Consider the following 14,693-nt stretch of genomic DNA (forward strand, 5'->3'; position numbering starts at 1 on the left):
GTCCCTTGGACTGCAAGGAGATCCAGCCAGTCCATCCTAAAACAGATCAGTCCTGGGTGTTCATTGGAAGGACTGATGTTGAAGCTGAAACTCCAATACTTTGGCCACCTGATGAGAGGAGCTGACTCATTTGAAAAGACTCTGATGCTGGGAAAGATTGAGGGCAGGAGGAGAAGGGGACGACAGAGGATGAGATGGTTGGATGTCATCACCGACTCAATGGACATGGGTTTGGGTATACTCTGGCAGTTGGCAATGGACAGGGAGGCCTGCAGTGCTGCGGTTCATGGGGTTGCTGTGTCGGACATGACTGGGCAACTGAAATGAACTGAACTGAACTCCTGGAGTCAGGAGGTCCGAGTTCAGATCCCAGCTCAGGCACTTGCCTGCAGTGTGACTTAAGGAGCTCACCATTGTGTGCTCACATTTCTTTCTCTATAAAATGAAGGTTAACATACTCCACAGGGTCTTTATGAGAATTAAATGAGTTCATACTTGGTAAGTGCCCAAGTTCATACTTGTGTATACAGGAGAGTATGTGGATGTGTTAGTTGCTACATCGTGTCCAACTCTGTAACCCACCAGGCTACTCTATCCATGGAATTCTCCAGGCAAGAATACTGGAGTGGGTAGCCATTCCTTTCTCCAGGGAATCTTCCTGACCCAGGGATCAAACCTGGATTCCTTACAGTCTGAGCCACCTGGGGTTTACAGGAAGAGTTCCATAAGTGTTATTTTGTGACCATTGCCAGCATTCTCTGTAGAGCCCAGCATGTAGGTGTTTAGTAAATGTTTGTCAGATATTAAGAAAAAACTTTGTGTAGGAATTGCCATAGCTGGGTAAAGAGCTGGGGGAAAGGGAAAAAAAAGAGAAGGCTTGTTATTTCCTTTTCAACATTTGGGGAGTTGGTGCGAGGTGCTTTGGTGCTCAGGGGTGTGAGGAGAACTGTGCTTGATCTTTTGTCTGAAAGCTTCTGGGGTTTGGGATTTGTTCCGTGGGCAGCAGAGGGGTGGTGGGCAAGGCGGTGTGATCTGTGGGCAGACAGCTTATTATAGCATGCTTGGAGAGAATGGATTTATTCTTCCGAACCTCAAAACGCCAGCCACTTCACCTTTCCCAAGGCATCTCTGAGGATGGGCCTGTTGTAAAGACTTGAGCTGACATCATTGCATCTTGAAAGAACGGAGCATAATTGAATTGCTGATACAAGTGGGTACTTGCACTGGGCCCCGCTCACCCACATCTCTATGGAAACACGTGTTTGCTTGAAAGCCCAGCAATCAGAAGCAGAGTCTTCCAGGAGCCAGCATTGGGTCACTTTTAGAAAAAGGCATTTATTTATATTCTCGAGCTGTCAGAGACCTATGCAATGAAATAATTTCAAATTAAATAGAAAAATCAGGCCACAGATGAATGCTAATAGAGCTTGCCATGCACCCTCCCCCTGTGTTCTCAGGGGCCTGAGATCTACGCGTTTATTTTAGCTGTCCTTTGCTCTTTTGCTCCTATTTGCATTCTGCTGCAGTGAGTGAGGAGGTGGTTTGGCACTTTATGCAAAAATGGTTAATCTTCATTCATACGCATTTGCCGGTACTAAAATGGAAAATGCAAAGCTGGGCTCGCCATCAAGTCTGCTTTGTGCTCTCCCAGACCACTCTGTGTGTGCAGTGTGTACAAGGGCGTACAATCCAGATGACTCTGCCTCCTCTACAAGCACCCAGGGCTGTTGAGTCAAGACATTCTCTCAGAAAGGTCTGAAACTTGCATCAGCCCATCTTGCCCTGGATATGCTCAAGTGATATCCTAAGTGATTGGAAGCTTTTATCTGCCTCTGGAAGCAGGATTTTTCAAATAAGTATTGACTGTTAATGACCTGTTTAAAGAAAACATTCAATTTTCTTTCTTCCCCCTACAAAGAACTTAGTAGGCAGTGACATTTCTAAACCAAAGGCTAACTCTGCTTTTCAAAAGAGGCAGAGACTGGGCTTTTAAATGTGAATTTTTTTTCCCCTGACATTTGCCCCTAAAATGCTTTTCCGTGAAGCTGTTCTAACAGTGGGTTTAGTCCACTGAAGTGTCTTTGAATAAAAATGCAACCTTGAGATCTTTTTTTCCCCCTCCAAATTAAACAAAAAAAGTCTAGGTTAGGAGTCTTCATATGAAAGTCGTATTTCAGCCACCGTTCCCTGTTTCATTGTTTATGTGTCCTCATTCCTAATAATTAAAGCAACTTTCCTCCAAGGAGCAAGGCACCGCACAAGAACCTTTATTAAACTGTGGGAATTAAACCACAGAAGAAAGAGCTGAAGTACTTGGAATATGAGAGACCTCAGTAATTACAAGACCAGATAAGGAACAGTAAAGGTGGGAGTGAAGGGAAAGAGAGCACAAAACGGAAGAGAGATTAAACAATGGAAAAGTTGAGCAATGGAAAACCTATATGTTGTTACATTTAGACAAGGTTCCAGTTTCATAGAGGGAGCACTGTTTCCCTCTTGAGCTAGCATGTCAGTCCCCTTGACTGTGCTTAGGTGACTGGACAGTTAGTCCTTGGCCAGTTTAAAGATAATCTTTACAGAGAAATAGCCAAATATATGGGAGATAGCACCTATGTCTTTTTTTTTTTTTTTTAAGGTAAATTTTCAGCTTTCAGCTGCTCTGGCTGATCACTGCTCCTATCACCCCAAGGGCCGTTACAGACTTGAGTACCTGTGAGCTGAAAAGGGCCACAGAGGTCCCATGCTCTGAAGGTTGGAGAAGATGCCATCCCAAAACATGCCTGGGGAGTTCAGAGCATGGTACCCCCAAATATGCTGCTTTGGTGTATTTGGTGAGCTATGGGCACTGAAAAACAGCAAATACAGGAAGAGGCTTTCTTTGAATTCCGCTTTTCTGCTTAAAGACAGATCGTCCAAGAAGAACTCAGTTGCCATAAATTCCCTCCCTGGTTGGTGAAACTCGCAGGGGGCAAGTTGACTCTCCTCACAGAAGAGACTAGAATTGACACCACACTCAGCAGACTTTGTCACAAGCTATCATAGCTTCCATCTGCCCTTTTAAGGACTTGTTTGTCTTTCCTAAAAATCATTCACTGTCCCCTCAGAGGCTTGTACCCCCTCTGCTTTCCCTGTTAAGATGGTATTTATCCTGAATTCTAGGCTACCTTGGGGAGAATTCTTCACTTTCTTCTGACCATCTTCCATGTGTCCATGAGATACGGGGTTTCCCTTGTGGCTCAGATGGTAAAGAGTCTGCCTGCAATGCAAGGGACGTGGGTTCGATCCCTGGGGAAGGGAATGGCTACCCACTCCATTATTCCTGCCTGGAAAATCCCATGGACAGAGGAACCTGGCAGGCTACAGTCATGGGGTTGCAAAGAGTCAAATACAACTGAGCGATACCATGAGATATACATGTTAATAAGCATGTGTTTGTTTTTCTCATATTAATCTGTCTTTTATTATGGGGGTCCCAACTAAGAACTCAAAGGGTAAGAGGGAAATTACTTTTCCTTTCCTAGAACTCCATCCTCTTTTTCTGCAGCTGGAGACCTGAGGCCCTCATGCTATACTCTGACAACCTAAAACCTCTGCTCAGATGTTCCACCAGGACGAATGGTGGCCCCATAGATAAATTTGCAGCCTCTCCCTAGATCTCTATCAAAACTCACCTGTCCTGTCTCCCATTCTCTCTTATCTGTCCTGTCTCCCATTCTCTCAGAGCACCACTCTCTGCGAAGGGCCAAATGATGGCAGTAGAGAATGAAATAAACTAACGTATGAAGTCACTCTTTCTCCAGGAGATGATAGCATGCCATAAGCTAAGTAAGAGTGTAGCTATCTCTTAAGAGATTTTCCCAGCTTAGGCTTTGACACTCTGGTAGATCATGGGGTGCTCTGTTTTGACTGAGAGGCTTTCTGCTACTTTTCCAGTCACGTCATATAATTGATTTCCTCCCCACAAGATCAGGGCTTGAAAGGTGGCGCTAGTGATAAAAGAACCCTCCTGCTAATGCTGGAGACATGATACTCCTGTTCAATCCCTGGTTGGGAAAGATCCCCTGGAGGAGGGCATGGCAACCCACTGCAGTATTCTTGCCTGGAGACTCTCATGGACAGAGGAGCCTGGTAGGCTACGGTCCACAGGGTCACAACAGAGTCAGACACGACTGAAATGACCTAGCATTTAGCACCACAAGATCAGCCCCGATTCTTCCTCTCTGAGGCAGCCACAAGATGACATCTCAAGATCTATGTGATCCCAACACTGTCAAGGCTGTACAAAAGTTGGCTACAGAGACACTTTAATTACTTTAATTTAGAAAGATGTAGTAGTTAAACATTAGACCCTGGAATGTCGTGGCGCCTCTGGGCAGCATCATAGAACCAGGAAGCAGCTTGTTGGCCAACGGCCCACTAAATGCAGCTTCTAACACTCTCATCAGAGGCAGAAGCTGAAGGAAAACAGCCATCTCTTTATAATAGGTACATTCCCGCCCATTCCCGTGCGAGTTTCGTGGTTCGCTCTGCAGTCTGTGTGCCCTGTGAATGTATAATACAAGGCATACATCACATCCCTGCCTCACTGGAGAAGACAGTGACTGGGACTGGTTTTATTCTCCTCGCAGAGTTCTTCCTGCAGTTCATATACGCTCCGTGACTTGTTTGTGACGGTTTTAAAGTGTTTCCAGCACAGTGGCTCTGGGCCCCAGAGTCACAATGCCTGTGTCTTGAGTCCTGGCCCTGTCACTTACCATGCACCCGGGGTTAGTCACTGAACCTCTGTTGCTCAGCCTTCATGTGTATGAAATGGGGATAATCAGTTTCTACTTTATAGGGGTATAAGGGTTAAATGGATAAATTCATGTCAAGCACTAAGGAGAGTGCCTGGCACAATATTAGTGCTCCATATTTATTGCTATTATTATAATTAGTATGTTGGTGAAATGACCATTCCCTAACAAGGTAATTGGTAGGAAACCACCCCTAAGCCCCCACACCCTGTTTATCTGTCTAGGCTTCTGGAGAGTCTGTTGTGTGTAGTGGCTGGGATCAAAGAAGAGGCCCATTCTTAATATTCCCAGGCGGCAGATCTCACAATTTAGTCTCTGTGGGTCTGAATGCCCTGGAGGGCTGGTTGGAGCACTGACCACTGTACCCACTCCCAAAGCTTCTGATCCAGTCCTTCTGGAAATGGGCTGAGAATTTACATTTCTAACAAGTTCTCAGATGCTGTTCCTCTGGGAAGCCCACTCAAAGAACCACTGCTCCAGGACACCAGCTTCTAGCAGATGTAAGCCACATAGGCCGTGTAAATTTTCCTAGTAGTCACAGTAAAAAAAGTGAAAAGAAATGGGTGAAGTTAAATTTTAATAATGTTTTATTTAACTCAACACATCCAATATTATCATTTCAACACACGATTGACATAAATTAGTATTGAGACAGCTTACATCCCTTTTCTTTAGCATGCCTTTGAAATCCAGGAAGTATTTTACAGGACATTCCAGTTCAGACCAGCCCGCATTCAAATCTGGCTTTGCAAGTAAATGACATGAGTAAGTTTCTTTTTTCTGACCTCCACCCTCCCATACCAACTGACATTCTCTATTAGGTTTTTATAAATCATGGGAGGACTTTGCATAAATGACCTTGAAAAAATTGTTAAAATGATTATTTAAGTTTTTTTTTTCTTATGTATTTCCTCTGCCTCTAAATTCCATTCCAGAAAAGTAATAGGATACCTGAGAACAGGAAAGTCAGTCTAAGAGTAGTAATAGGTTTCAGAGAAACAAAAGTGAAACTTTTATTACTACCTACGCAGTGAAACAAGCGAAAACAGAGATTGGGCTTCCCTGGTGGCTCAGATGGTAAAGAATGCACCTACAAGGCAGAAGACCCTGGTTTGATCAGAGTCAGGAGATACCCTGGAAAGGAGAATTGGCTACTCACTCCAGTATTCTTGTCTGGAGAATTCCATGGACAGAAGAGCCTGGTGGGCTATAGTCCATGCAGTCACAAAGAGTAAGACATGCCTGAGCAACTAACACCTTCTTTTACACTCTTAACTTTTTATAATTTATATGATTGCATGAGATATATTAATATATATGTAATATCTTTTTCAATTGTTCAGGTTGTTGTATGTATTAACCTTCTCTGAATTATATTAATTAGAAATGATGAAACAAACATATGTTCCAGAATTTATACTCTTCAGGTTTATTTTTCATAAAGAATATTTCTCTTTTTTACAAACTAGTAGATTTTCTGACTAGCATTAATGCATATTAAGTAAGATTTTCGCATAAGTAAGTTCAGTTTGATATAACTTTGTACATGAAGTGATTGGTGGTAACTATAGTTGTGCATTATTAATTTTACACTGGAGAAGTATACAGATGATATATTGGTGATAAACAGTGAAATTCTTTCCTTTGGGACTGATATCTCTCCTAATAAGTTTTTGACTATGGAACATGCATCTAGACTGAGGTAAGAGATTAATCTGAGGTTTCATAAATAAAATTTCAACAGTTTCCTTGATCTTTATTTTTCTCTGGGCTATATGTAAAATTGAAAGCCAAAGTATAAAATTACAGGAAAAAAAATTTCAAACATTCCTAAGCTGTTGAAATGTTGTTCCAGGATCAGGACTTGTGTTTCTGTGTTTGTGGATTTGAATAGTTAGGCCTCAGTCATTGCTGTGTTCTAAGAGCAATTTTAAGTGATAACTGGATTAGAAACCAGGTTCTTTCCCAAGAAGTCAGAGTGTGGGATCACGGTACCTTTCTTTTGGATTTAAAACTCTGAGATCAAGCTATGTTACTGATAGACCATCAAGGGTGGTGACCAAGGGTGGCGAGAGGGGAGGAAATAGGAGATCTGTTGGCCCCAGACTTCTGTCTCTCACTCACAGCATCCATGGCTTCTCAGGTTAACCCAAAGGATCTGCAGCTTTGAGGGATGGAGTTTCAAGTTGCTGAACTCTGGACCTGTCATTTAGGAGGAGGTGCCAAGATATGGTTTCTTAGAGGAAAAGTTCCTTAACTATTCAAATTAAACAAGTCATATTCAGGGGATCTGACTGTCCAGATACAGTTCATAACAGAGAACAGAATCCCAGAAAACAGGGGCATAGCACAATTTCATTTTCAGAGGAGCGAGGGGGTCAGAGGAAAGGCAGTGAACACATGATGCTGTGCCAGGGCGAGGCGTGCTTCAGAGTATTCTGGGCAGGCTATTGCCAAGCCCAGGTGTGGACACTCAGCAAGGACCTTTGACAATGAAGATCAGCCTTGTCCTCGTTGTCATCTTTATTAATGAAACCCAATTTAACTATCTAAACTCTTAATTCTAACCACTTAAACTCTTAATTCTTTAAGGCAAACCAGATTTACTTTCTATTTATATTGAAATCTTTCCTCTAGTTTCCATAAGTGGAGCTGTAGCTGATTTTTCAGTCTCTCTGTTACACACCAACCAGTGGAGAGCCTTGGCATGCAGAGGCCATTAGAGTCCAGCTGGAAGGGATTGCCTGTAGAGGCAGCCCTTCATGCAGGGGGAAAAAGAAAAAAAGAGCGTAAAATAGACAAAGAACAGCTCCCTAGAAATTATTTTTATCTTATTTTCCCATCTGAGGAACCTGTAATAGCCCCATTCTACCCTCACAGCCAGCATTTTCCTCCCCACCGCAAAATAATATTGTAATTAATCTTACTGGCATCACAACCAAAGAAGAGTCTTCCTTGACTTAGACGCTGAGGTCAATGAGAAAGGGAATTGCCAAGGAAATTGTGTATTTCTGTGAATCTAGCTCACCATTCCATACTGCCAGTTACTCAGATCTCAGAAATTTTCTGTGCTCCATGGAATTCCTCCCTGATTCTTCTGTAGATTACAACACTCCGGCTTTAGAAAATGCTGCACACTCAAATCTTAGACATCAAAGCAAAACAAAAACAAAAACCTTTTTCTATCAGATTTCACACCTCTTTAATGGCAGGAGTAGATGTGTCTGGAAGACTTAGCTAATCTAGTCTAATGAGGGGAATTGTGGCTCAGATCCATCCTGACAAACAGCCCCAAGTCCTCCTGTATCCTTTGAGCCTTCCTTACTCCATTGTTGCAGCCTGGGTCTCTTTCACTACCTCCCCCATTCTCATTCTCTCTCACACATGCATATACTATCACATGTAGAAAAATCCATGTGTAAGCCGTGTATGTTTGCATAATGCCAGAACCTCCATTTGAATAAGAAAATCAACCATTCATATGTCTTCAGATATCATGCTTATTGACCATCTTGCAGGCACTGTGGTAAGTGATCAAAGGTTTCACATCTATGGCTTGTTAAAAAAAAAAAAACAAAAAAACGCCTGATATTTGTCCTTATACTTCACATACCATCTCTATTCACTGTTACGGATAATCAGAAAATAATCCTATTGTCTTTTACTAGTAACTCTCAGGGGCAAAAGTACATGAGAATGAAATTCAGACATTATTTGCCAGCTAGCATTATTTACTTTCTCCCTTATGCCAAGGCAGAGGATACAGGATTTGCCATTTGGAAGAGTTAGTGAAATGGGAGGTGTATCCAGTGTGTTGGGCACTCTTTGCAGAGTATATGGAAAGGAGCTCTCTGGTGATTGAGTGTGCAGGGTCTCCCCCACCACAGTGCCCAAATTCATGTATTAGTGGCAGTATCATTTGGAAGCTTGTAAAAATAAAATTTTACTGTTTCTAACATTAATATTTAATAATAGATAATAGTATATGGATTCTTATTTGAATGGTGATAAGGTTACACATTGCCAAGCTCAATAGAAGGTAATGGATCTGAATTTATGCTTTATTTAAGACCTAAGCTTAAAAGAAAATGGTGGGGAGAAATCAGAATTTTTGCAAGTTAAACCTTGAAATGTATCAAATCTAGATACACTCTTGGTTTTTCTAGCTTGGAGGTGAGCTATTTTGTTTCACTTATTTATTTGTCTTGGTGTGATCTTAGTTCCCCAGTCAAGGATTGAGCCTGTGGCCACATTGGAAGCATGGAGTCTTAACCACTGGATCATTAGGGAAGTCTCCTAGATATACTCTTTGTAGCAAAAGTCAAAGAATATAAGAAAGAGCTTCAGTGGTTCTTGATTGACAAAAAGCAAATAGAAAGTAAATCTGGGTTGACAAAACATGCAAATGGATAGTATATTGATATCTTGGCCTATCTAGCTGCTAATTTCTGCACCAATCTGTTTGTCCATTGTAAGTCATTTGTGCTCAATTTCAGAAAGAGATTGAAACTATAGAAGACTTACAGTCTATCTTCTTTACTAATAGAAAAAGATTTAGACCAGATGAGAAGGTAATGCCACAGCTAGATATTAAGAATAAAGATCTTCTCATAGTGGGCCACTTCTCAAAGAAGATTGGATACCAAAGGCTTAAAACCTAAAGAACTTTAGGAAACAATGATTATGGGCAGTTTTAAGAGTGCCTCTGAGACTAGAGATCATGAATTTATAGTCATTAAAATATGATAAAGGTATATATGTATAGATTGAGAGGGATATTTCTATACTGATAAGTGAAAATGCAAGTTTTAAAACTGCTATGTGTTTTTTACGTTTTAACCTGAAACCATTTCTCCTGTTTCTTCCTGGAGCGTTTTGGTATAGTTACATACATGCAGGAAAGACTCAGTCAGTGTTTGCTATGCTGAGATTGAGAAACACCGAAGCAGTAGAGATTATGACAACAGTGCTTAGTTAAAATAGATACACTTTTCCTCCTCTCACTGTTTTTTGACCACCATTCTTTTACATAATAAGGAACGCAGATTAGGTGCATACCCATCTGATTTTGTCATTTTCTGTGTCAGTACAGTATGAATAAAAGATTTCAGGTTGTCATCTGGAATTATTGTAACATGCTTTTAGACCATATCTAAGACAAGTGCTTAGCTTGAAAGTATTTTTATATTCTAAATTGGTATTTATGATTATGGCGAAATGAAATTGTTTACTATATTGGAAGAGAGCGTAAAAATAACACATTGAGAAATCAATTTTAAAAGTTAATCTTTTTTTTTTCCTTCTTGGTAGGGCTTATTCCACTAGAAGCAAGATGGCCGAACTCAATACTCATGTGAATGTCAAGGAAAAGGTAGGATATAATTATATATTGGTTTGCAGAAACTCCAAACTGGATAATGTAGTCTCTAGCTAGTAAAAACTCAATTATAATGGAACAAGAGGAAAATGGTTTCGGGGGAGGGGGGGGCGGGTGGTGAGGGATACATAATAAGTTTGACACCGGAGAAAACCATTCCACACAATCATAAGTAGCATGTACGCCTATTACATTCATTTCCTCATTTAGTCTTGACTATAACCCCATGTAGTTATTTCCATTTTACAGAGGAGGGAATTGAGACGCAGAGAAGGTAAGTGCTTTGCCTAAGTTCACATAGCTACAGTGCCATTCTACAGTTGATACTCTTACCCACCACGCTGGGTTCCATCTAAACGCAAGGGTATTATGTTACATCTCCAAAAACAGCCTCATAGGTTTATCCAAAGTCTTACCTCATGGTCATGCTGGGTGCCCTTTACAGTTTCTTTCAACACAGAGTTCAAGAGTCTGAAAATCCACCCCCCTCTATTTGATGGAGGCTGATGATATCAGAGTCCTTCCAAATCTTGTCCTCCTCTGTGACTTTCCTCCACTTCGGGTCACAACCCCTCACCTGCCGAATCTGCTCCTTGCACTGTTAGCTCTTTAACGATCATAAACCGTAGATCACAGGAAATTATGGAGATCAGTTTGTCCAAACCACTCATCTGCCCTAGGGGAAATGAGGCCCTTCCAGAGGTTTGTCCATGGTTGCACAGCAGAGTAGAGGAGCCTCCTCTGGAACTCCCTCCAGCTTTCTACATGGCTGGCTGCCTCCCACCTCCACTAGGCTGTGAACTGCTTGAAGGCAGGAGTTTGTCTTTCATCTCTTTGTATCCTCCTAGTACCTCAAATACTGAATGAACAATGAGAGAAGTAACACCGCTGGAATCCTTAGTAATTTTGCCTCCATTTAGCTGAGAAGTATCAGATGCCTACTTCGACCTCCACACTGTTCTAGATGCCCGCAATGTGGCACTGAATGTGTAGATGAGGTTCCTGCTCCCATGGAGCTTGCTTTTTAGGGCAGGGAAACAGAGAGTAAACACAAGAACAAGTAAATGAATGCGATCGTTTCAGATAATGATGTTACGATGAGAAAAATACAGCAGGGTGGCACAGGTAGGTGGCTACTTAGGTGGGCTTGGTCAGGGCAGCTCTCTCAGAGGAGGTGATGCAAGCTGAGATAAAGAAAACAGGAAAGGAACATCGTGCAATGATCCAAGGGCAGAGTGTTCCAGGTAGAAAAGCAAAAGCAGATGCCTGAGGAGGACTAAAGTTCATAGTGTTTGAAGAGCAAGTGGGCAAGTGGCTGGTTGACCACAGTGCGGTAGGCAGAGGAATGGTGATGGGAGATGAGATCAGAGAGCAGGGCATGAACCAGTATTGGTAGAATTCTGGCTCCTCACCTGTGTGTTCCTCAATCTCCACAGCATCCATGAGTGGAAGCCAGGGGTCCACAAAGCTGGATGAGAAAAGATGAATTTTCATCTTTATTCATATCTGAATGAAATTTAAAATTTCCTTCAATCATGAATATAGGCAAGGGAGAAGAACAACCCACAGGAGTAGCTGGAGTACCTCTGACTTTCACAACTAGAAATCACAAATATCTTCATATCAGATTACATTTGTTACAGATATCTTAAAATGTTATTTGTTTATCTCTATTGCAAAATTGGAGCTTCCCCAGTGGCTCAGCAGTAAAGAACCTGCCTGCAGTGCAGGAGCCACAGGAGACAAGGGTTCCATCCTTGGGTCAGGAAGATCCTCTGGAGAAGGGCATGGCAACCCACTCCAGGAATACCTTCCTGGAGAATCCCATGGACAGAGGAGCCTTGTGGGCTATAGTCTGTAGGGTTGCAAAGAGTCAGCCACAACTGAAGCGACTTAGCACACACTGTAGAATTACTGTAGTTACAGAACTTGCCACCCTATTGTGTTATTTGATGTTGACAGAAGCACATATATATTACTGTAGCATAAACTTTTTATTAATGTCAACGTTATTTCAATATGAGTGATTTACTCTGTAATCCTATGTACTTTAGTTAAATATTATTCTGAGAAGGACCCCCAAGGCTTTACCAGACTGTCATAGGGGTTCTGTGCCCCCCAAAATTTAGAACTTGACATAGAAACATGTAGGGTTTTATTCAAAGGGCAAAAGTAGCCACTGAAAGGAATTAAGCAGGAACATGACCTGATATGGTATATTTTTCAAAGCTCCCCCAGCTTTGCCAGCTGTGGTTTGTTGTTGTTCAGTCGCTCAGTCGTGTCTGACTTTTTGTGACTCCATGGATAGCAGCATGCCAGGCTTCCCTGTCCTTCACCATCCCCCAGAGCTTGCTCAAACTCATATCCATTGAGTCGGTGATGCCATCCAGTCATCTCATCCTCTGTCGTCCCCTTCTCCTCCTACCTTCAATCTTTCCCAGCACCAGGAAAAGTTATTTAATATGAAGATCTATAAACAAGTACTACTTGTTTGATGAAGATACAAAGGCTTGAGATAAAGTGATTTGGTCAAAGTCAGACTTTCAAGGAATGTGAAAGAGCAAGGATTTAAACTCAGCTCTGTCTGGTTCTGGTTCTTCCTCGTGCTCTTTCCTCTACACTGGTTCTGGTTCTTTCTCTTGCTCTTTCCTCTACATTACCGCTCCCCAGAGTTTTCTACCAGAATAACCCGAGAGCACAGAAGAACAAACCTCCTACTTGGGGACATGGTCAACACCAACTTCCACATAGAATTTCTTTGGGATCTTCTGTGTTATCTTAAAAATGGGTGCAAATTTTTTATCTATTGTATTCCATAATATATTCCCTATATTATATTAATACAGAACTGTGTTCACTTATTGACCGCTGAGTGAACAGTGGCAGAAGTCTGTGCCCTTTTATATTGTGGCTTCATATTCTCCGTGACTCACAGTCATACCCTCAGGCAAGAATATGTTCCCAGTTGGAGAAGCTGAGTTTGCCACCACAGTGCTGACCAGATATTGGCCCCTTTCAAATGTCTGTTGATGGATGGGCTGAACAGCTCTTAAAGTTGGATTATGAGAAGGAAAAGCACTTTAAAGAATCAGTCATAATAATTGATTCCCTACAAAACATGGCCAGTGGACAGACCAATATGGTAGGCTCAGCAGATAGAGTGTCTTATTCAAAATAGAGGTAGTGTCGAGCCAAAATGTGGAAGGAGGCTGATCCATCATCTCACAGACCATAGAGGTTCAGTGCGAATGCTCCATGCATTGGCTTAACCGCCACATTCATCTGCTTGTCCTGACCAACGTCACATGTATGTATGAAGATTAGCAGTAGATGGTGTTTTTGCTGTTGCATTTCAGTAACTTATCAAAGTGTTGGCATTATTTTGAAAGAGGGTGATGTTTAAGTTGTAAATATTATTCATCTGCATGACAATGAAAGTAGAGCTCTTCTAACTCAGTAAATTCCATCTTCCCATATCAAAAGGTTAATAGATTTCTTAGCTCAATAAAATAAATCATAATAAACAACTGAAAATTCTGATCATTTGTAATTTCACATTGATTTATTTTTGCACTTTTATTTCCTTTAGTTATTAGCTTTTATGGCCTTTTTATGATTAGTTTGTTTCTCAATCTGTCACACAGCAGTGACATTTCAGTTCTGAAGATTAAGAATAATAACAACTGTTATGTCTTACATTATAAATTATAAGCTCTTAGGAGATGTGAGAACAAATCTGTGTGGTGTGTTTATACACTATCTAGTCAAGCACTGTGGGAAGTTAAATACTTAGTTAAAGTCTTGCAGTGAGATAATTTCCTCAGTTATCTCTGGTGCGTTCACTCTTGGATGAATTGGAAAGGAAGAGGTGAGAGCATCATTTCTGTCCTCATGCAGCTTTTAATCCAAAGACATAACTTCAGGTCTCATATCCAAGACAATTGGCATTTGCAATTGACACTTTTTGTGATTGGGTTATGACTGAAAGGATTTAAATTGGAAATATTCTTTTTTAAAAACTATTTATTTATTTATTCATTTTATTCTGGGATGTGTTGGGTCTTAGGTGTGCCCACGGTCTCTGTAGTTGTGGAGCTTAACCCCTTGGCATGTGGGATCTTAGTTCCCTGACCAGGGATTGAACCCATGTCCTCTGCAATGGAAGGTGGATTATTAACCGCTGGACCACCAGGAAAGTTCTGGAAATAGTCTTGAAGTCAGAGTTTAATGTCCTTAGTGTGACATCCACTGTCTGTGTGAGCTGACCCTGTCTGTTTTTCCACCTTTATCTGTAGCCATTTCTCCACTCCCACTTCAGTGCAGCTATCCTGACCATGAGTGTTTCTGCCTCCAGGCCTTTGCAAGGATAGTTTCCTCTCTCTGGGATGTCCTCCCAAGGGACCCTCACTCACTACCTTTTAGGAATCCTTTCAGGTACCTCCTTTCTCTGCCCGCCGGCCCTTCTACTGTTCTCCTTTGTGCTTCAGTGGGGTTCTCTGCCTTCTGCCCCTGTATTGTGATGC

At 41.7% G+C, this 14,693-nt stretch overlaps 1 protein-coding gene across 8 annotated transcripts in view; it reads left to right on the forward strand.

The window, feature by feature from the left end:
• Positions 1–14,693, forward strand: part of SPATS2L (spermatogenesis associated serine rich 2 like) — a 191,302-nt gene that overhangs the window by 78,484 nt on the left and 98,125 nt on the right. For 7 of the 8 annotated variants that reach the window (XM_070800186.1, XM_019974579.2, XM_019974573.2 and 4 more), the window contains one exon: positions 10,104–10,164. In XM_070800186.1, coding sequence (XP_070656287.1) covers positions 10,126–10,164 — 39 coding nt within the window. In that variant the 5' untranslated portion in view covers positions 10,104–10,125. Of the gene's footprint in view, positions 1–5,787; positions 6,025–10,103; positions 10,165–14,693 lie in introns of those variants that run through there. The other variant, XM_070800196.1, reaches the window with a different exon arrangement.

The sequence above is a fragment of the Bos indicus genome, chromosome 2 (genome assembly GCF_029378745.1).
Source record: "Bos indicus isolate NIAB-ARS_2022 breed Sahiwal x Tharparkar chromosome 2, NIAB-ARS_B.indTharparkar_mat_pri_1.0, whole genome shotgun sequence".
Classification (NCBI taxonomy): Eukaryota; Metazoa; Chordata; class Mammalia; order Artiodactyla; family Bovidae; genus Bos; species Bos indicus.